Here is a 23250-nt window from a genome sequence, read left to right as displayed (position 1 = left end):
TTAGTAGTCTTCTTGGCCAGGACTTCCCATTGGCCAATGAATTATAACAACAGTGGTGCACTTTTATTGTATGGGATAGAAGGGTAGGGAAAGCCCGTAAGTAGGAACTAGGAGACTTTTTTCTAGTCTTGGCTTGTGTGACCTTGAGTAAGCCATTTAACTTTTCTGAACTTCAGTTTCTTGAGGGAGATAGATGGTGACTAAGATTCCTTTCAACTTAAATGGTATGATTCTGTATAAGACTAGTAATCACACATATAAGTCAGATAAGGTGATTTTTTTTTTTTGAGACAGAGTCTCGCCCTGTCACTCAGACTGTGGTGCAATGGCGTGATCTTGGCTCACTGCAACTTCTGCCTCCCCGGTTCAAACAATTCTCCTGCCTCAGCCTCCCAAGTAGCTGGGACTACAGGCACCCGCCACCTCACCCAGCTAGTTTTTGTATTTTTAATAGAGATGGAGTTTCACCATTTTCACCAGCCTGGTCTTGAATCCCAGACCTCAAGTGATCCACATGCCTTGGCCTCCCAAAGTGCTGGGATTACAGGCGTGAGCCACCGCGCCTGGCCTCCATTCTTATAAGTAGTCATTTTCACCCTTGAAAATGTGTGCACAAAGATGAAAAGATAACTTCCAAAGAAATGGTATTTGCATTCTGACAGTTTCTTAGGAAAGAAGGATGGAATGCCAAAATTTTAATATGGAATAAGTAAGACCAACTTAGATGCAAAAAAGGGCAACAGCTTTCCTGTGACTCCTTAGCTTAAGTTGGCTATTGGTTAATTAGTTCTGTGATTTAGCTGCTACTGAGAGGCTACTGTAGACACTGGGAGTGGGATAAAGAGGTACAAGAGCCCAGTGTCTTCCTTTAAGATAGTGGCTCTCAATTCTATCTGTACATGAAATCATGATGCCCAGGGCTCCTCCCCAGACCAACTGAATAAAAAAATCTGGAAGTGCAGCCTAGACATCTGTATTAAAATGAAATTCCCTAGATTCTAATACACACTTAAGGTTGAGAACCATTCCTTCACAGCTAAGTGAGAATTAAAAATATGTACATTAATTGCTGTAGACATAGCAGAATATGATTAGCTCTATGATGAGTGATAGAAATTATGACACAGGAGTTGGAAGGTTTTTAATTAATAGGAGCCATTAGGAGAGACTACATCAAGGAAGGGAATTTTGAGCTGTTATAGTCTTCATAGGTGGAAAGCAGAGAGTCCCCTAGGCCAGGGAATGAATGCTGTGAGGGGAATCTCTGGAGATTTGGAAGACTATTTTGATTGGAGTGTGGTGGAAGTAAAGATGGGCTGGTAGGTTGCAGCCGGAATGTGGACAGTCTCTAGTGTCAGACTAAGGAATTTTAGCTTTACTCTGCAGGTCGTGGGGAAGCATGGAGGATTTCTGATGAGTGAAATGGCAATGCTGGATCTTTGAAGATTGATCCAATGGGAGCGATGGATAGGTAGTTTGAATAAAAGGAGGCAAGAACTTGAGGAAATGAAGACCAATTGGGAAGCTACTTTCATGGTCCAGATGTGGGGTCATAATGTTCTGAGCAAGGGAAATATCTGTGGAATTAAAAATGGTGATAAACATTTGTGTAGTGTTTTTTTTTTTTTTTTTTTTTTTTGAGACGGAGTCTCGCTCTGTCACCCAGGCTGGAGTGCAGTGGCGCAATCTCGGCTCACTGCAAGCTCCGCCTCGCAGGTTCACGCCATTCTCCTGCCTCAGCCTCTCCAAGTAGCTGGGACTACAGGCGCCCACCACCACGCCCGGCTAATTTTTTTTTGTATTTTTAGTAGAGACGGGGTTTCACCGTGGTCTCGATCTCCTGACCTCGTGATCCGCCCGCCTTGGCCTCCCAAAGTGCTGGGATTACATTTGTGTAGTGTTTTCATAGTCAGTTCTTGCCCGTATCTCATTTAAACCTCACACTGACCTTGTGGTCTTTCCTTCCATACTTTATAAATGAAGGAACTGATGTTCAGAGAGAAGCTGTTGTAAAGGAACCTTATAGAAAATGGAGGGGCCTGATTGGATGATGACCAATCAGTAATAGGAAATTAAAGGGTGCATTGGAGGTGTTGGATTGGGTGTGAAGATGGTAGAATTCCTCAGTGGCTAACCCTGTCCAGTCACCGGCCATGCTGTCTGAGAGCCACTTCATGCTGTTCATGTGACTCTTCTTGCCTCTGTCCTTTAATATGCAGTTATTTATTTATTATTATTATTATTATTTTTGAGACGGAGTTTCGCTCTTGTTGCCCAGGCTGGAGTGCAATGGTGCGATCTCAGCTCACTGAAACCTCCACCTCCCAGGTTCAAGCGATTCTCCTGCCTCAGCCTCCCGAGTAGCTGGGATTACAGGCACCTGCCACCATGCCCAGCTAATTTTTTGTGTTTTTAGTAGAGACGGGGTTTCACCATGTTGGCCAGGCTCGTCTCAAACTCGTGACCTCAGGTGATCCACCTGCCTCAGCCTCCCAAAGTGCTGGGATTACAGGCGTGAGCCACCACACCCAGCCTATTTATTATTATTTTTGAGAGGAAGTCTAGCTCTGTCACCCAGGCTGGAGTGCAGTGGTGCTGCTGTCTGGCTCACTCCACGCTCCACCTCCCAGGTTCAAGTGATTCTCTTGCTCAGCCTCCTGAGTAGCTGGGATTACAGGCATGCGCCACCATGCCCAGCTAATTTTTGTCATTTTAGTAAAGATGAGGTTTTGCCATGTTGGCCAGGCTGCTCTTGAACTCCTCACCTAAAGTGGTCTGCCCAAAGTGCTGGGATAACAGGCGTGAGCCACTGTGCCAAGCCCCAGTTACTTCTTTAAAGGCCCAGTGGAGGCAAGACAAGGAGAGGCTGTTGTTAATTCAACTTGTCTCAAATATGAATCTTCAGGCCTTTTTTGAATGTCTTTGGGTTTTCAGATAGTTAAATTGTGTTGAATTTTAAAAGGCTTAGTCTAGGTATGGATAGTCTGGAGTTAAAGGGCTGAGACTTTCTTATCCAGGTGGACTCTGTCCTGAGTAGGTTAATTATGACTGGTGGGTTTCCATTTCTCTTGTGGTGGAGACAGGAGCCATAGGGAAGAGAACTCTCTGGAGCATGGTAGTGTAGACACCAGAGAACATCCCTGTGGCACTGCTAACTAGGATGCTTCATTGAGATAACGTCCTTATCAGAGCTGGAGTATGAATCAGATCCACCACCATCCTAATTCATTTTGTTCATGAGTCGGCTGTGTCTGTAAGGTCATCTGTTTTGTGAACCAAGATCCTGAAGCAATTCAAATGCCAGTGTAAATCAGCCACACAGGTGACGATATGTGCTTTTCCATCTGAGATGCTTGTTCCCTGCAATCAAATAGTAGGAGTGCACCAGAAAGCTAAGGGTAGTAGGAGGTAGAAAGGAATGAATCATCATCACGAAGAACCTTGATTAGATTTTTTTCATGAAATGGTGAGATGTGGAGGAGCAGGATGGAAACTGGAAAAGGAGAGGAGGTTGAATTTTTGTGCCTCAGGCATTCTCAGTTCGGGCACAGAGATCAATACTCATCTGCTCCAGCAGGGGTGAGAGTGAAGCCGATTTTGGTAATTGGAAATGGCAACATCCATAGAAAATTAAACTGTCACATTTTAACTGTTTCTTTTTTCACTGTAGAATACTGGGATCTTCAGTGGCAGGAGGAGTAATCAGAAGACGGAGATGAATTTTAACACTATTTTGGAGGAGATTCTTATTAAAAGGTCACAGCAGAAAAAGAAGACATCGCCCTTAAACTACAAAGAGAGACTTTTTGTACTTACAAAGTCCATGCTAACCTACTATGAGGGTCGAGCAGAGGTAGGAGACAATCACAATTTACTTTGCTGCTTTCTGTGTGGGTAACGATTTTATAATATTGTCTGCCTCTCCAATCTTATTGAAAATGCTTTGGGTTAATGAAGTAATGATTTATTATCATTTGGACTTGAAAGGTGAAGTTTAGAGTATGGATAGAAATTAACAAATCTGTTAATTATAGGTTTATTATAATTAATCTACTGAATTAATCTATTAGATTACATTACTTTTAGATCCTCATGGAATTTGTAAGGTGCATTGTACATATGGCTCTCTCCTGTAAACCGCCTATTATGTATCAAAGTCTTCTTTAGCAAATATAAATTGTATCCGTGTCCGTTGCTTTATATGAGTATTTCTTCTTTATTAAGTAGAAGTTACTTAAAACTGGTTAGTGATTTGGTGGACTCAACACGTTATCAAAGTTGACCTAAAGCAGAGTTTTTAAACATTCATTTTTTTTGTGATAAGCAGCTACTACAAAGTTTCTTCGATGGCAGCAGGGGGAAAGCAGCTCACTAAAAAAACCCGGCCAGTGAGCACGTGGCACAGGCGAATGTGTGGTGAGCACACTCCTGGCTTGTGGGTGACTTTAGCTTCTCCTTCCACCACTAGATGAGGCCTTGAATGTGCAGTCACCTCTGGTTCTTTTGCTCCTGACATGTTGGGTGTGGCATTTGCTAGTACTGCCACGTACTGCCTTCTCTGCTAGAAATATCCTTGGGTTCCAGGAAAGGACCAGGGGCTGGGTTGCCCATGGCTAACCGTATGCTGTTATGTAGTTGGTTTCAGTGGACTGTTGGTGATCCTAGTTTAGTTTTTTTTTTTTTTTTTTTTTGAGACAGTGTCTTGCTGTGTTATCAGGCTGGAGTGCAGTGATGCAATCTCGGTTCACAGTAACCTCCATCTCCTGGTTCAAGCAATTCTCCTGCCTCAGCCTCCTGAGTAGCTGGGATTTACAGGTGCATGCCACTGCGCTCAGCTAATTTTTGTATTTCTAGTAGAGATGGGGTTTCACTATATTGGCCAGGCTGGTCTTGAACCCCTGACCTCAAGTGATCCACCCACCCGGGCCTCCCAAACTGCTAGAATTACAGGCGTGAGCCACTGCACCCGGCCCTTGTTTAGTTTTAATTCTGTTTTTTTTCTATAGTATCTTCCTCAGAAGTTGATTTAGTTGTATTTTTTTTTCTCCCACTGATTTCTCTGTGGTTTGGTTTCCCTCAATTTAGATAGAATGGCATTGTGTCTCATGATGGTCCTCAACTCTTAATTTCTGCTGTGGCTCATCATTGTGACCTGTGGTATTCTGCAGGTTCACGTAATTTAGGACCATGCTCCTTTATCCTTAAGTCCCCAAAATGCTGAAAACCAAAACCTCAAAACTCTTAGTTACAAAACCTGTGTGTGTGTATGTGTGTGTATCTGTATGTGTATATGTGTGCAGAAATATTAATGTATTTAATTATGTGGCGCTGCCCTAGTCCCTGCTGGGACTATTATGTAACATATATGTGCTATATTTGCTTTGTTAAATCTAAAAAATTAAAAAATCCAAAAGTGTTTTAGACAAGAAATGTTACCAGAAATGTAAATTATTTTGAAACCTGAAACAGATTTTAAAGGAAACATTTACACATTTTTGCTGTATGGTAATAATTTGTTATAATTTGATTTTAATATATAGTTGACTCTTGAACAATGCAGGGTTAGGGACACCAACCCTCGTGCAGTCAAAAATCTGCATATAGCTTTTGACTCCCCCCTAAACTTAACTACTAATAGCCTACTGTTGACTGGAAGTCTTACTGAGGACATGAACAGTAGGTTGCCACATATTTGGTATGTTTTATATATATATATATTATATACTGTATTCTTACAATAAAGTAAGCTAGACAAAAGAAAATATTAAGACAATCATAAAAAAGAGAAAATAGATTTACTATTTATTAACAGGAAGTGGATCATCATACCGGTCTTGTTCCTTGCCATCTTCACGCTGAGTAGGCTGAGGAGGAGGAAGAGGAGGGGTTGGCCTTGCTGTCTCAGGGGTGACAGAGGGGGAAGATGTAGAGGAGGTCGAAGGGGAAGCAGGAGAGTGAGGCACACTCAGTGTAACTTTCACTGAGAGAAAAATCCGTCTATCCATGGACCCACGCAGTTCAAGCCCATATTGTTTAAGGGTCGACTGCAGTAAGTCTAAGAAAAGAAGTGGGTTGGGCGCGGTGGCTCACGCCTGTAATCCCAGCACTTTGGGAGGCCGAGGCGGGCGGATCACGAGGTCAGGAGATCGAGACCACAGTGAAACCCCGTCTCTACTAAAAATACAAAAAATTAGCCGGGTGGTGGCGGGCGCCTGTAGTCCCAGCTACTTGGAGAGGCCGAGGCAGGAGAATGGCGTGAACCCGGGAGGCGGAGCTTGCAGTGAGCCGAGATCGCGCCGCTGCACTCCGGGCTGGGCGAAAGAGCGAGACCCCGTCTCAAAAAAAAAAAAAAGAAAAGAAGTTAAAGTGGTAAAATGCCATTTTTTACTAATGAAAAAAGTCTCAGAAACTGGCATTGTTTGCTTCGCAGTGTGGGCAGTTACTATTGAAATATATTGCAATTGCTAACTCACTTTGAAGAAGATAAACATATTGAGTTTACAGTACCCGTTTTGGTTTAGCTTAAGGGGAATAAGGACAACGGTGGCATCCTTCTTCCTTCAGAACCTCGCTCACCTTCTTGCCTTGGAGCAGCCTCAGCCACCCTTGAGAACCAGAAAGGACAGAATGAGGAGGTAGTCACAACCCAGAAAACCCAGCCTCTAACACTTCCTGGCAGAATCCACCTCCTTTCTGGCTGCTGCTTCCTGGGCTAGAGAGCCTAGTCCTGTTACTTAATTCCTGCCTTCACCCCCACTCCTCTGATGAGCTGGGCATTTTGATCCCTTCTGGTTTCTTCTCTCGTGGACCAACATCCACTGGCATACTTGTGACCTATGCCTTGAAATGTGGTGACAGATTCGTTTGCCTGCCATGGTAAAATAATTGTCAATAGTTAAAAAAAAAAAGAAACTTCGTAAGAATCGGGCTTCTTAAAATAACAAAAGTTCTGACACTGCTGAGCTGAATTCCCCAACAACTCTGCCTGGCTTCTAGGCATGGCCAGCAACACCTTGTTGCTATGTTTCTTCCATGTTTGCGCTAATGTGCTCAGTTCACTGTTTGCCGCGGATCAATCTTCTGATTTCCATCTCCCTATCCCTGGAAGCGGTGATTCAAAAAAGAATGTGAGGGCCGCTTGTGGTGGCTCATGAGTGTAATCCTAGCACTTTTGGAAGCTGAGGTGGGTGGATCACTTGAGGTGAGGAGTTCGAGACCAGCCTGGCCAACATGGTGAAACCCCGTCTCTACTAAACATACAAAAAAATTAGCTGGGTGTGGTGGCAGGTGCCTGTAATCCCAGCTACTTGGGAGGCTGAGGCAGGAGAATCGCTTGGAGCCAGGAGGCAGAGGTTGCAGTGAGCTGAGGTTGTACCACTGCACTCCAGCCTGGGTAACAGAGTGAGACTCCATCTAAAAAAGGAAAAAAAAAAAAAGAAAGAGAAAAAAGGATGTGACATGAGTAATCTGTGCAAATCAACAGGTTTTTAAAAATAATATTTTGTTAAAAAAAATGTGACTCTAGAAGTAAATTAGAACCACAGGGGCCATTCAGAAATAAAATAGCCCTAGAGATATTTATTTTTATTGTTCATAGTTCTCCTGTTTTCAATAGAAAAACAATGAGGAGGCTGTCGATTGATCTAATAACTATGATTTATGGTTTTTTTGTGGCTACCAAGTGCCACTAATACTCTGTTAAAACTCTCAGTTCATAATGTCAGACAGAAGACATCCATCTTCTCCTTATTCTCTGGACAGCTTCTTCAACATGATGACAGCAAGCTTTTCTTGAAATTCTTCCTATTATGTAATAAACCTTTCTGTGCTTGTTGAAATATGCTGAAAAATCCTATTCTAGATGATGAGAAATTCACTCAAACCATTTCCTCAGTCTAATTTTGTAAAACTTGCATTTCAGTTTCCGCTGTGGGTCATTCTTTAGTTTGTCCTCCTTTCTCTATGGTAGTTAATTCATGTATATTTCCGCATATTCCAATGAATTGAAAAAAGTTCCTCCTGGAAGTTTGTATTATTTGATCCTATTCAGGATAACACAGAGCAAAGGACACTGGAGGTTTCATAAGTGATGTTGCTTTGTAGTCACGGGGCTAAATGACACAGGGGACAGACCACCTGATGTTTCAGTGGAGGCTCCGTGGGATAATGAGATGGGAACCAGGGAAGAGCAGTGCTGGAGTTTGATCAGGAAAAAGATCTACAAATAATAGTGAGAGAGAAAATGAGGAGTCGATTTCTATAGGTTGAGATGTTGAATTTAAAAAATTGAAGTAGTATGTAAATTTGCAACTATCGTTAGCTAAGAAATCAGGAATTTTTAGAATTGGACTTTGGAGCTCTTAATTTGGTTGGCTTTTTGTCTGTTGTACTGCCCCAGCATGGAAGCTGGCAAATAACTTACAAAGTTGAAAGAATGGGGAAACTCGTTGTGCTAGGGATCCCAACTCCACCTGTACATTCAGTGATTCACTATGACAGCTCACAGGACTCAGCATTGAGTCACACTCACAACTATGATTTATTACAGAGAAAGGATACAAAGCAAAATCAGTAAAGGGAAAAGACACATGGGGCCAGGCATAAGCTTCCAAGAATCTTATCCTAGTAGAGTCCCAGAGGATGTGCATAATTCCTCCAGCATCAAATTGTGACAATTGTGAAATGTTGTGCTATTGGAGACTCAGTGCCCAAGGCTTTTGTTGGAGGCTGGTCACACAGGTGTCCTATGCCTAATGTACCAAGGTTCCAGACTCCAGAAGGAAAGCGGGTCTTCAACATGAACTGCATTGTACAGTTTAGGTACAGTGAGCCAGCTCATCAGTGTTGGGAATGGTGGGACCCTCCCAAAGTCCAAGTTCCCAGATGCCAGGCAAGGATCAGCCTTGTAAACAGGCCTTTCTTGGGACAGCAGCCTCAAGCCTGCTGTGTTAACTCTTTTCTGCACATTAGTAGTAAAAATGATACAGTCTATTGAGCACTAACTACAAATTAACCACTGTGCTAAGTACTTTACATGCATTATTTCCCTTATTTCTCAAAACAATTCTGTATTAAGTCTTGTTAGACTTAATTTCAAAATGCAGAACTAAGGCTTAGAAAGATTAAAAACTTGCACAACATACAGCTTACAAGAGATTGCACACACCTTCCAGAAATTGCAGGTGTATTTCTTCAAAGCCTATCTTTGAAATAATCTTGATATTCCAATGAAAATTTGAAAAAAAAATCTAAACATCTTAAAGTTAGCACCCCATAATACAGATAACATTTTAAAAGTTTTATGGATATTTTTGTTACTTTCAGTTGTAACTTTTTAAAAAAAATTTTCTTTGTGATGGAAGAGAATTAACACTTGAGAGGGTTTTTGCCCTGGAGCTACCACTCTCTCACTGGACTTTATAAAATAATTTTCTCCAACCTATAGTTTAAACATTTTTTGTGTATATATTGTCTTTATACTTTCTTCAAATTAATTTTTAAATATATAATTGACACATAATATCTTTTCACACTCCTAGCTCCTCCGTTTCGTCAGCATTTCAACCCCAACACACATCTGATCAGTTACCAGTTCCCGTTGTATCGGTCAGGGTTCTTCAGAGAAACTGAACCAAAAGGATATATATAGGATATATACATATGATATAATGTATATGTATGTATATATATGTGTATGTGTGTGCATGTATGTACATAAAAGGAGATATATTGTGAGGAATTGGCTCACACAATTGTGGAGGCCAAGAGGTTTCACAGTCTGTTCTCTGCAAGCTGGAGACCCAGGAAAGCTGGTGATGTAGTTCAGTCTGAGTCTGAAGGCCTGCGAACCATGACAGCCAGTGCTGTGAATCCCAGTTTGAGGACAGGAGATGATGAGATGGGATGTTTCAGCCCAAGTAGTGAGGCAGGAAAAAAGGGATAAATTCCTCTTTCCTTACCTTTTGTTCTATTCAGGGTTGGATGATGCCTGCTCACATTGGAGAGGTCAGTTTGCTTCCTGAGTCCACAGATTCAAACGCTGATCTCACTGACAAACACTCTCACAGACACACTCAGAAGCAATGTTTAATCTGGGTACCCCATGGCCCATTCAAGTTGACACATAAAATTAAGCATCATATCGGTGAATTTTCTCTACTGCAGGCTTACTGCAGCTCCCAACCCCAGTTTTAGGTGGATTACTGCCCTACTTGATTCAATTCCTGGATCTTCATCTTTCATCTGCAAAACCCACAGCTTCTCTAGGATCAAGTTAAAATTCCTTAGTTTGGGATACAAAGTACTTGATGCAATTTTTTCTTCTTCTCCTCTTCCTCCTCTCCTGGCTGCATCTCCTACTTATAGTTGCGCTTTCACATCGTGCCTTTGCTAATGCTCTTCAATCTGTTTGGAGTGACATACTCCTCTGCCTGCCTGCCAGGATCCATCTGTCCAGCCACCATCTATTTTATCTTTCAAAAATTTGTTGAGGCCGGGTGCGGTGGCTCACACCTGGAATCCCAGCACTTTGGGAAGCCGAGGTGGGCGAATCACGAGGTCAGGAGATCGAGACCACGGTGAAACTCCGTCTCTACTAAAAATACAAGAAATTAGCCGTGCGTGGTGGCGGACGCCTGTAGTCCCAGCTACTCGGGAGGCTGAGGCAGGAGAATGGCATGAACCCGGGAGGCAGAGCTTGCAGTGAGCTGAGATCACACCACTGCACTCCGGCCTGGGCGACAGGGCGAGACTCCGTCTCAAAAAAAAAAAAATTTGTTGAGTGCCTGGGGAACACTTACTCGTCTTTTCTGACATAGTTCAATCCCCATATTCTCAGAAGCCTTTTTCTGTCTCACTCCTGGCAAAAGTAGAATGGATCCTCCTCCCCTTTGTGCTCTGTACACATTTTTACTATGGTATCTTGACTACCTGATTATTTACATATCTGTGTTACCTACTGGATTTTAAGCTCCCGTGATAGTGTAGTATAATAAGAAATACACATTTTGGCAAGCCCCTTTCAGCCATAGCTATGTTTATGTTAATGAGGTGACTTTTGGAAAGTAATAGGTTGACTTTAGGATGGGGGATCTGGTTGTCAGGGGAGCCAACCATGTGATTAGAGGGTTGGAACTTTCAGCCCCACCCTCCAACCTCTAGGGAGGGCAGAAGCACCAGAGGTTGAGCTAATAATCATTTATAGCCAAAGATTTAATCTATCATGCCTACGTAGTGAAGCCTCCATAAAAACCCTAACAGAAGGGGTTCACATCGCTTCCAGATTAGTGAACAAGAATGTGTGCATGTGCTAGAGGATGGTTGGATTAGTTGGTTCTCAGACTGCTAATAAATACATACCCAAGACTGGGTAACTTACAAAGAGAAGAAGTTTAATTGACTCACAGTTCAGCATAGCTGGGGAGGCCTCAGGAGACTTACAATCCTGGCGGAAGAGGAAGCAAACACATACCTCTTCGCATGGTGGCAGCAAGGAGAAGTGCTGAGCAAAGGGGGAAAAGCCCCTTATAAAACCATTAGATCTTGTGAGAACTCACCCACTATCAGGAGAACAGCAGCATGGGGGTAACCGCCCCCAGGATTCAATTACATCTCACTGGGTCCCTCCCACAACACATTGGGGATTATGGGAACTACAATTCAAGATGACATTTGGGTGCAGACACAGCCAAACCATATAAATGGTATAACCCAAACTCCATGGAGACAGAAGCTCCTGTGCTTGGGACCCTTCTGGACCTCACCCTGTGTATCTCTTCATCCTGTTGTTCATTTGTATCCTTTAAAATATCCTTGTAATAAGTTGATAATAGTAAGTACACTTTCCCTGGGTTCTGTGAGCTGTTCCAGCAAATTCTTGAACCCAAGGAGGGGGTTGTGGGAACCTCCATATGTAGCCAAGTCAGACAGTAGTTGTGGTAACCTGGGGATCCACTACTTGTGATTGACATCTGAAGCAGAGGGCAGTGTTCTGGGAGTGATCCTTTGGTCTGTGGGGTCTGTCTTAATTCTGAGCAGTTAGTGTCAGAATTGAGTTAAATTGTAGGACACTCAATTGGTGTGTGCCAAGAATTGGAGAGTTGGCTGGTGTGGAAACCCCACTCCCTGCCACACATTTGGTGTCAGAAGTGCTGCGAGAGTATAGGAGAGGTATTTTTATTTTCTTTTCTTTTTAGCTGTGTATTAGTCCATTTGTATTGCTGTAAAGAAATACTTGAGGCTGAGTAATTTATAAATAAAAGAGGTTTATTTAGCTCACTGTTCTGCAGGCTGTACAAATAGCATGGTGCCAGCATCTGCTTCTGATGGGGCCTTAGGAAACTTACAATCATGGTGGAAGGCAAAGGGGACCTGTTGTATCCCATGATGAGAGCAAGCAAGAGAGATGCCATACTCTTTTAAAACAACCAGATCTCACATGAACTCAGAGTGAGAACTCATTCATTACCATCTAGGAGGGCACCAGGCCATTCATGAGGGATCTGCCCCCCATGACCCAAACCACCTCCCACCAGGTCCACTTCCAACAGTGGGGATTATATTTCAGCATTAGATTTGGAGGGGACAAATATCCAAACCATATGAAGCTCCTTGAGGGCAGAGTTCTTATCCATTTTTGTATTTCTGTGGGCCTAGGGCAGAGGGAGTACTCAGAACATGTTGCATGGCTGGATGCACTGGATATCCTGGATATCCTAGAGATGAGGAGATAGGTTGACCTCAATCCTAAATGCATTTGGGATTGAGGTCTCCCTATCTCCTCATCTCTAGGAGAAATTTAGGATTTATGTATGTTGTGAACCATGACATAAATGTATGTTGTGAACCAAGACAATCAGAAAGGTTGTCACACTGCTAATAGGTACAAGAATTAGAATTTGAACCTTGATATTCTGACTCTTAAGTTCAGTGCTCTTCCCAAAATGCCACAGGTGCCTTGCAGTGTCCAGCCCTGTGGGGCTTAGCGAGTGTTCTCCCCGTGTGTGGAGACGAGAGATTGTAATAAATAAAGGCACAAGACAAAGAGATAAAGAAAAAGCAGCTGGGCCCAGGGGACCACTACCATCAAGACACAGAGACCAGTAGTGGCCCCGAACGGCTGGGCTTGCTGATATTTATTGCATATAAGACAAGGCGGCAGGGTAAGGAAGGTGAATCTTCTAAGTGATTGACAAGATGAAGCAAGTCACGTGATTACAGAATAGGGGGCCCTTCCCTTTTAGGTAGCCGAAGCAGAGAGAGAGAGAGAGAAGGCAGCATACGTCAGCATTTTCTTCTCTGCACTTGTAAGAAAGATCAAAGACTTTAAGACTTTCACTATTTCTTCTACTGCTATCTACTACAAACTTCAAAGAGGAACCAGGAGTACAGGAGGAGCATGAAAGTGGACAAGGAGCATGACCACCGAAGCACAGCACCACAGGGAGGGGTTTAGGCCTCCCGATGACTGCGGGCGGGCCTGGATAATATCCAGCCCTCACAAGAAGCTGGTGGAGCAGAATGTTCCCTTACTCCTCCAAGGAAAGGAGACTCCCTTTCGCAATCTGCTAAGTAATGGTGCCTTCCCAGACACTGGTGTTACCGCTTGACCAAGGAGCCCTCAAGCGGCCCTTATGCCGGCATGACACAAGGCTCACCTCTTGTCTTCTAGGTCACTTCTCACAATGTCCCTTCAGCACCTGACCCTGTACCCGCTGGTTATTCCTAGGTTATATTAGTAATGCAACAAAGAGTAATATTAAAAGCTAATGATTAATAATGTTTATAATAGTGATTGATAATTGTTCATGATCTTCTCTGTATCTAATTTGTATTATGACTATTCTTATTCTAACTACTTTCTTTATTATACTGAAACACTTTGTGCCTTCAGTCTCTTGCCTTGGCACCTAGGTAATCCTCCACCCACAGTGCCTCTCTTATTTAATCTGGTTGTACCAAAATTGAGCATTCTCTTGTTATGAGATGCTTGAAACTTTAATATTTTACCTAGGTTAACAAACATGATGGTGGGGGCAGGCAATCAGTTACAAGTGTGATGACATGAGTCTCTTAAACACCCTGGGAAATCTCTCATTTGTATAGGCTCTCCTGGGTCATACTGGCTTTTTTCTTGACCAATCCTGGGAACCTGGAGACTTAGTGATACAGGGATAAGAGCCTGTGGAGGTTCTGAGATGAGCTGATGTTTCTCCCTTAGTTATATTCATGTATTAGGTGGTCCCCCAAGTGGAAACTATAGGTTTGTTGGGTCCTTCTAATCTTTACCTGAAGGTTTGTATCTTTCAGCACTTCCTAGGGTTCTGGGAGTTGGTGTGGAATGGGAAAAGAATAATTTCTTATACTACCGGGCAATTGGAAGTATCTGCATCAAATGTTAGAGATTACCAGGCACTCCACCAGCTTGTAGAAAGTGCTATGACTCTGGGAGGTGTGGTGGCTCACACCTGTGGTCCTGACACATAAGGAGATAGAGAGTTTGAGACCAGCCTGGGCAACATAGCAAGCCATCTTCTATACAACAACAACAACAACAAAAGTGACATGACTCTAAATACTCCATGTAATCGTTAGTGTGTGATGGGATTATTCTGGCTCTGGAAATTCTCAACTATATTATGCCTTGAAAACTCATATTCTTAGACACTTGAGTTTCTTTGTTTCTGAAATTAGGTGGTATCAACTTTCTTCTTTGTGTCTCAGTTTCCTTTCTTGTATCTCTTCTCCCATTTCTGATTCATATCTGTGTTTTTATTCTCTCTCCTGGATCTGACCTTTCTCATCATTAATCACTTCAAGAGGCCATGATGCCAGGTCCGAAGTCCAAGGGTCTGTCTTACTCCTTTAATTTGCCAAATTGTTTACCTTCCGTTAATGATATTTACTGTCTTTTTTTTTTCTCTAGGAAGCTGAAATCTATTTAAGACAGAATAGGGGGATACTAACATTCCCTCCATCCATACCCCTAGACATTCTTTTTTATAATTTCAGTACAGTGATCAAAATTAAGACATTTAACATTGATATACTGTTATTGAATCTGGAGATCCAGAGCACGTTTCATTTATTGTTCCACTGATGTCTTTATAGCTATTCCTCACCCTCCCTGCCCCTCCATTCCCAAGTCCAGGATCTAATCCATAATAACACGTTGCATTCAGTTGGTCAAGACATAAAGTTTTAAAATATCTATGGTGAGAGAGAGAGATAATATGGAAGAAATGCTGTCCTTTGTTACATACTATAAAATGCCAGCTATCTCATGACTACTCAATGATTTCATGTAAGAGTCCACAAACTTAAAAATCAGTATAGTCTATTCTCCTACTCTCATTGTCATGGTTATCACTAGGAGCTGAAGGTGTACCTCCCCACCAAAGAAATTACTGTAGCATGGTTCACTAGGATGAGTAAAAATCACTTATTACTGGCTGGGCGCAGTGGCTCACGCCTGTAATCCCAGCACTTTGGGAGGCTGAGTTGGGCAGATCACGAGGCCCGGAGTTCGAGACCAGCCTAGCCAACATGGTGAAACCCCGTCTCTATTAGAAATACAAAAATTAGCTAGGTATGATGGTGGGCACCTGTAATCCCAGCTACTCAGGAGGCTGAGTCAAGAGAATCGTTTGAACCTGGGAGGCAGAGGTTTCAGTGAGCTGAGATCGCGCCGTTCCACTCCAGCCTGGGTGACAGGGCAAGACTCCATCTCAAGAAAAAAAAAAATCACTTGTTACTGTTTACCATCTCTCATTTCCTCCCCTTCTAGCTTAATTTTTTATTATTTTGTATTAAAACAGTTGTCAGGCATGCAGAGCTTTTTATGGGGTAATTACTACTAAATGAAGAGGGGAGTTTAATCAAAGGTTTGGTCCTCCTGCAACTTGAGAGTAGAAACAATAGACATATTCTAGATCTTGAAAAACACTCTGATCTGGCTATGATAGTTGTGTTTTATTCGTTTGATTATTTGTATTATGATGAGACAAAGGCTATACGAAAAATCAGCATTGTTGTTCAGAAATGGTATTACTTAATTTAATTTAGTCATAAGACTTGTCTGTCAGCAATTTTTAGTGATATCAAAAAGTTGAGTTTTAAGCAAAGTTTTATTTAGCTATTTTTCCACTGAACATATTCAAGACCGTGCCATAGGAACTGAAGGCAATTACAAAAAGAATGATTCCTAGAATATTTGGAAAATGGCAATTGTAGTTAAAATAAACATAGTGATTCTACCCACCCCTCTTCTCCTACCTGTCTACCTGGAAAAAAAATTGTCTTAATTTGAAATGTATGTAACTTCTTGCATTTTTTAAAAAAAGAACTACATTTGACATCACAATTTACGTAACTTGAGTTGTATTTCTCTTTTATGCTATGAACTACTGGGCTGAGGAATTCTTAGAAATCTTTGAAATTACTTCCTTGTAATTAATTAATAGTTTCTAGAAAGTGTTTGTTTTGAAGATAGGGATGATAGCATTTACCCTGGAAGACAGTTTAAAAAGAGACCAAATTATGAGTGGAGGAATCCTTGGTGGCAAGAGTATATACCTGTATACAGTTTTGTTTGTTTGTTTTTTTTTTTCCTGGGGCATAGAGGTTGGGGAAGGCCACTTGGCCAAGGGTGAGAATATGAGCAATGATGGGCAGAGAGTCCATTCAATGTAGAGGGAACAGCATGTGCAAAGGCCTTGGGGTGAAAGGGGACTTAGCGTGTTTGTGGAACTGTTCTGTTCTGAGGCCTATAAAGATTTATAAAGCAAATAATTACAAGAGGATAAATACAAGGAGATAGTTGATTTGTTAGTAATAAGGAGGAATCATGCAATTTTAGAGCTTAAAGAGACTTTAAAGAATCACCTCCAGATTTTTCACTTGTGAAAACTGAAGATAAGGAGATGGTTTTCCACAGGTCACCTAGTGAGCTGGTTGTTAAGCCTGGACCCAAGCTCATATCGAATATTTCTGGATCATGCTCTGAGTGCACTGCCTTAGTTCTGGAAAGGATGTGTCTGGGTTGCCCAGTGGATGAGGGCACTAACTCTATACAGTGTCAATAATATGGTTGTTATAATGGATACCATCTAGTGACTATTCAGACTCCTTTGCTTGCAAATACCGATGCTCTTTGTCTTACCATAGGGTTACCTCTTGATAAACCCATTGTAAGCTGAAAATGTATTTGGGACACCTAACCTACTGAACATTGTAGGTTAGCCTAGTCTACCTCAAATGTGCTCAGAACACTTACATTAGCCTACAGTTAGGCCAAATCATGTAGCACAAGCCTATTTTAATTAATTAATTAATTAATTTTTTGAGACAGGGTCTCACTCTATTGCCCAGACTGGAATACAGTGGCACAATCCCAGCTCACTGCATCCTCCACCTCCCAGGCTCAAGCGATTCCCCTGCGTCAGCCTCCCAGGTAGCTGGGATTATAGATGCGTGCCACCACTCCTGGCTAATTTTTATATTTTTAGTAGAGATGGGGTTTCGCCATGTTGGCCAGGCTGGTCTTGAACTCCTGACATCAAATGATCCACCCACCTCAGCCTCCCAAAGGGCTGAGATTACAGGTGTGAGCCACTGCGCCCGGCACAGGCCTTTTTATAAAAAAGTGTTGAATATCTCATGTAATTTAAAAAATTATTTTAATTATTTTTATTTTTTGAGATGGAGTCTTGCTCTGTAGCCCAGGCTGGAGTGCAACGGTATGATCTTGGCTTACTGCAAACTCCGCCTCCTGGGTTCAAGCGATTCTCCTGCCTCAGCCTCCCACATAGCTGAGATTATGGGTATGCTCCACCTCGCCTGGCTAATTTTTGTATTTTTAGTAGAGACAGGGTTTTGCCATGTTGGTCAGGCTGGTCTTGAATTCCTCACTTCTTGTCACCTGCCCACCTCAGACTCCCAAGGTGTTGGGATTACAGGCGTGAGCCACCGTGCCCGGCCTAATTATTTTTATTTTTGAGACAGGGTCTTGCTCTGTCATCCGGGCTGGAGTGCAGTGGTGTGATCTCAGCTCACTGCAACCTCCACCTCCTGGGCTCAAGCAATCCTCCCACGTCAGCTTTCCTAGAAGCTGAGACCACAGGCACATACCACCACACCTGGCTATTTTTTTTGTATTTTTAGTAGAGATGGGGTTTTGCCATGTTGCCTAGGCTGGTCTCAAAATCCTGAGCTCAAGTGATCCACCCGCCTTGGCCTCCCAAAGTGCTGGGATTACAGGTGTCAGCTACCACACCCAGTCCTCATGTAATTTATTAAATACTGTACTAAAAGTGAAAAACAGAATGGTAGTATGGGTACATGAAGTATGGTTTCTACTGAATATGTATTGCTTTTGCATCATCGTAAAGTTGAAAAATCGTTAGGTCAAACCATAACTTGGGACTGTCTGCGCTTGTCACTCTCCTACCTTTGAAACTTTGATCCTGCTGTGCCTAGCAGTTCTCCTTCTCCTGTCTATTTACTCGAGTCTCATCTCAAATCCTTTTAAGTGGGAGGCTTTGTACACCCCTGTGGTTATACATGCCTTGCCCTTTCTGAATTCCTGTTTAAATTTAATTTCCTGTTAAATGTATACGTGTTATGATTATTGCCTTTTTTCCTCACCGACTACATAATAATCTCCTTGAGGGAAGAAGTTGTTTTGTAATTTAAACATATCACACACAATACCTCGCACCCATTAGCCTTTTAAAAATGTTTTTGTTGGTAGTAATTACAATGGTGATGATCAGTAAATATTTAAAGTAAGCAAAAAGATCTTTAATATAAAGATCTCACATTGTGAGAGTTATTCCCCACATAATTTTGTTCCATTTTATTTTTTGAAGTGGTGCATTATTTAAATTTAGAAACAGCTGGGCATAGTGGCTAGCACTTGTAATCCCAGTTACTTAGGAGGCTGAGGTCAGAGGATCACACCCAGAGATTTTTTTTCAGGGCCGGAGTCTTGCTATGTTGTCCAAGAGTTTACGTCTAGCCTGGGCAACACAGCAAGACTATCTCTTAAAAAAAATCTAAAACAAGGGTATGTTTTAATTCAGTATTTATTAGTATTAATCTCTCCCCCAAACTAGATGTGGACATTATTATAAACAAAGTTATCAACTGTCAAAAGAAATCACATGACAATTTGAGAAAGTGATACTACATTTTGAGTTGTTTCTAAAACGATTTCAGACACACCAACTGTTAGCCATAGGTTGATGCTGGTCAGGTACGTATAGAAAATTATATGCAGAAAGGAGCTTAGAAACACTTGTGTTACTCAGCAATTAATTCTATTATTACTTTTTTAGGAGGACTTCTGATGTTATTACCTTTTAGTTTTGTGAATATACTGTACTTCTGAGATAAATAAATATTAATGTTCACTGATTACTACTTCAGATAAAAATACCATTTTGGTCTTCTTACCAAAGCTCTTCATTTACCTTTTTTACTTTTAATATTAGAAAACTTTCTCAAAGATTTGCATGATTCTACATTGGTAAGCACCTGAAAAGAAAATACTTCAAAATATGTGCAATATTGTTTGTTAAATAAAATTAAATGAGTAAGCAAGAGACTGAGATGAAATTGCAAATGATTTTTAATAGATTATTGGAAAGGAATTTTTCCCCATTACCTAGTTAGATGACATGTTTCTTATTCTATCTTTATTCCAAGCAATCACATAGGCATTGCTGTTAATTTTATTTGCGACTACGAAAGTCACATGGATAGGTGTAATTCCTTACTCATAAGATTGTAAAATATAAATTTTGTGCCTTTGAGAGGAATATGTTTATAATTTCCTGGTAGAAGGGTCTTTTATTTGTAATATGGGACTCAACTCATTTGTTTTACTTTCTTCATCACTTGTACAACAAAGATTTAGTGAGTGTGTACCCAGTGCTAGGGATCGAGTAATTAAAAGATGAATGGTTCTGGCCTCATTAAGCTTACAATCTGATTAAGCTATAGTTCTACCTCTGTGGGTTCATAATGACATACTTTCTTATGCTACCTCTGCTGTACTGTGAAGGGGGTCTCTTGAGACCCGGTGTTCTTACCTTGTGTGCCACCGTTGTTTGCACTTGCCCACGGGACTCTCAACTTCACTGGACATTGGGTTTCCAAGTGTAATACGGGGCAGTTGTGCCTGGAGGATTTCAAGGTTTCATTTTACATAGCACAGATCCCACAGAAATATCAGTGTTTTGTATATACATACTTGCATTGCTCTGTTTTCTTTAGTGCCCCATAAAGTATAACTGTAAACAATCCACAGATTTGCCCACCGTCTATTTTACAAGTGAAGAAACTAGGGGACAGTCTTCTCTGAAGTGACATCCTATTTGAGGAGGCGAACCAAGATGTCTTATCTTTCGGGCGAGTGTACTGTTAAACCACACTGTTCTACTTCCCACAAAGGGGGACTTCCTTAAACAGTAACTTCACTGACCACCTCTATTCATATGTTTCCTTCCTCCTTCCCTTCTTTGGCTGTATAGATAACAAACCTTGCAACGGGTGTTCTTTTACCAGTGGTTCATTTATGTTTGTTTTTTTCCGCACTGTACCCCTGTGAGGTGTTAGGAACCCTGTGCATTTAAGTAAATTAGAATTGTGCAGAAAAGAGAGGGCAGCAGAAAAAAAATATTTCTGTGAATGCTTTTATATATATATATATATATATATATATATATTTTTTTTTTTTTTTTTTTTGAGACAGAGTCTCTCTCTGTCACCCAAGCTAGAGTGCAGTGGCATTATCTGTGCTTGCTGTAGCCTCTGCCTCCCGGGTTCAAGTGATTCTCGTGACTCAGCCTCCTGAGTAGATGGGACTACAGATGCGCGCCACCACGCCCGGCTAATTTTTTGTATTTTTAGTAGAGATGGGGTTTTACCGTGTTGCCCAGGTTGGTCTCAAACTCTTGAGCTCAGACAATCCGCCTACCTCGGCCTCTCAAAGTGCTGGGATTACAGGCATGAGGCCACTGTGCCCAGCCTGTGAATGCTTATATTAAAGAAGCTGAAAAGGGTTATGCTTAGGTGGTAAGGCTCAAGAACTTTAAAGTGAGTTTTGTTAAATGGTACATTTCATATATACTTTGAGTGATTCTTCTTAAAGAAAACTCACAAGTGACGCAAAGATGAATTTATTCATGTTCGTTGTCTATCTCAACAGCAGAGAAACAATGTCACAGTTGAAGAATCCTGGACATCTACTGCAATATATTTGTAATTTAGTTTAACACTTTATAAAATAGTAAAGTAAGCTCATTTTTGGGTTAACTTATCCTGACTAGGACTGATTGTAGTACAATATAAGGACAAATAGTAAAACTTTGAATTTTCTTGGAAAATGATGAGCAGCTTGATGCTAATAATCAGATATAATTAAAAAAAATTTTTTTTAACATCAGAGTGATTTTTTTATTTTCAGATGTCACAATCACTTTCTAATGATAGGTGTTCTGACGAAAATATCTGCGAGAAACAAGACCAAAATTCACTGGATGAGATAACATATTTCTTGAAGTTCTACAATTGGCTTATCAGCTGTATTCTGTTCCATCTTAATTATAGGAAACTTCAGCTGTGGTCTAGGTCCATCTCTGAGTTTACAGAATTTCTGCGAAGTTAGGGAGTGAGAGACTAAGAGGATGGACTCTTGTGCCAGATTATCTGGGTTCAGATTCTAAATCTGTTATTTATTAATTGTGTGACCTAGGACAAATTACTTAATCTCTCTGTGTCTCACCTTTAAACTGGGGAGAATAATAATACTTCCCTCATAGGTGTTTCTGAGGGGTAAATGGATCAGAATAGATAAAGTGGCTCGGATAGTTCCTGGTAGGTAAGTGCATGTAGCAGCTGTTATTATTGTATACAGAAGGTAGGTTGCATTGTTGCCCATTGTGTCTTTACATGTTTCAGTCTTTGCTCTTGCCTCTGTTTTTTCCCAGATATAAATGTATTTGCAATGAGTGTAATTGTGTTATTCTGTAAGGTCACTAATCACAGGTGATTCACTCTTTAAATTGATCTGTGGTGCTGGTAGTGTGGTTATGTTTTGGAGTTCTGGTAACTGGTGGAAATGCATACCTCGGGTAGGTTCATGTGTTTGACATCTCTGAACCATGTTCATGGAACTCTTTTGGGGGTTGTCTGCTGTGGATGTTTTTCTCTGGATGTTTGCCAGTGGTACACATATCGATAGGGTGCCAGTTGTGGTAACTGTGATGTTGCTTTCTCAGTTTTAGTTTTTCTTTCCTCCTCCCTCCCTCCTCCTCCTCCTCCTCCTCCTCCTCCTCCTCCTCCTCCTCCTTCTCCATTTTTTTTATAGAGAGGCAGTCTCATTCTGTCACCCAGCCTGGAGTACAGTGGTGTGGTCATAGCTCACTGCAGCCTCAAACTCCTGGGCTCAAGGGATCCTCCCACCTTGGCCTCCTAAGGACCAGGATGACAGGCATGTGCCACCATTCCTGCTAATTTTTTATTTTTAGTTTTGTAGAGATGGAGTCTTGCTATGTTGCCTAGGCTGGTCTTGAACTTCTGGCCTCTAGGGATCCTCCTGCCTGAGCCTCCCAAAGTGCCAAGATTACAGGCATAAGCTACCGAGTCTGGCCAACTTTACATTTTTATGACAACAGAGGTGGGTCTGCTATGGAGTTAAAGAAAAGTAAGCTTTAGGCTCTTTCAATTCCATAACCCTTCCTAAGGCCTCTAGAAGGGCCCCAGAGCTTTTGCATTTATGATTTTGCATTTTAGTTTTATTTTATTTTTAATTTTTAATTTTTAATTGACAAAGATTTCTCTTCCAAAGTGTTTAAGCTTCAGGTCCCTCAAAATCTGGATCTGCCTCTGCAGAGCACACAACGTTTCATTTGTTCTAATATCTGACAGTATCTACAGACTCTGCCAGTGAAATGCTCTCAGACATTTCCATGTAAAACAGCTAATGAACAAGCATTTCACAATTGGTTTATGTTCTCTAAGTTCTTCCTTTGAAAAACAAAGTGGTGTATCTCTACTTTAATCTATTAATTTTATTTCCCTGGATAGAGTTAAACAGTTGTTGTTTTTAAAGTCCTATACTTTTCTTGTTAAATGTATTCCTATTTTATAGTTTTAGCTACTCTTGTGAATAGGTTTTTTCCCCATGATATGTTGTAATTAGTTATTGTTAATATATCATCAAGCTTGATTTTTTATAAATCTGTTTTT

The 23250-nt window shown here is 41.4% G+C and overlaps 1 protein-coding gene across 6 annotated transcripts in view; it reads left to right on the top strand.

Annotated features, from left to right (window-relative positions):
- The window catches only part of TEC (tec protein tyrosine kinase), a 147352-nt gene that overhangs the window by 39320 nt on the left and 84782 nt on the right, over nucleotides 1-23250 (top strand). For 5 of the 6 annotated variants that reach the window (XM_055246735.2, XM_063619498.1, XM_063619497.1 and 2 more), the window contains exon 2: nucleotides 3671-3853. In XM_055246735.2, the coding sequence (XP_055102710.1) occupies nucleotides 3716-3853 (138 nt within the window). In that variant the 5' untranslated portion in view covers nucleotides 3671-3715. Of the gene's footprint in view, nucleotides 1-3670; nucleotides 3854-23250 lie in introns of those variants that run through there. The other variant, XM_055246737.2, reaches the window with a different exon arrangement.

Source organism: Symphalangus syndactylus, chromosome 16 (assembly GCF_028878055.3).
Source record: "Symphalangus syndactylus isolate Jambi chromosome 16, NHGRI_mSymSyn1-v2.1_pri, whole genome shotgun sequence".
NCBI lineage: Eukaryota > Metazoa > Chordata > Mammalia > Primates > Hylobatidae > Symphalangus > Symphalangus syndactylus.
This window is presented reverse-complemented; position numbering and strand designations above follow the sequence as displayed.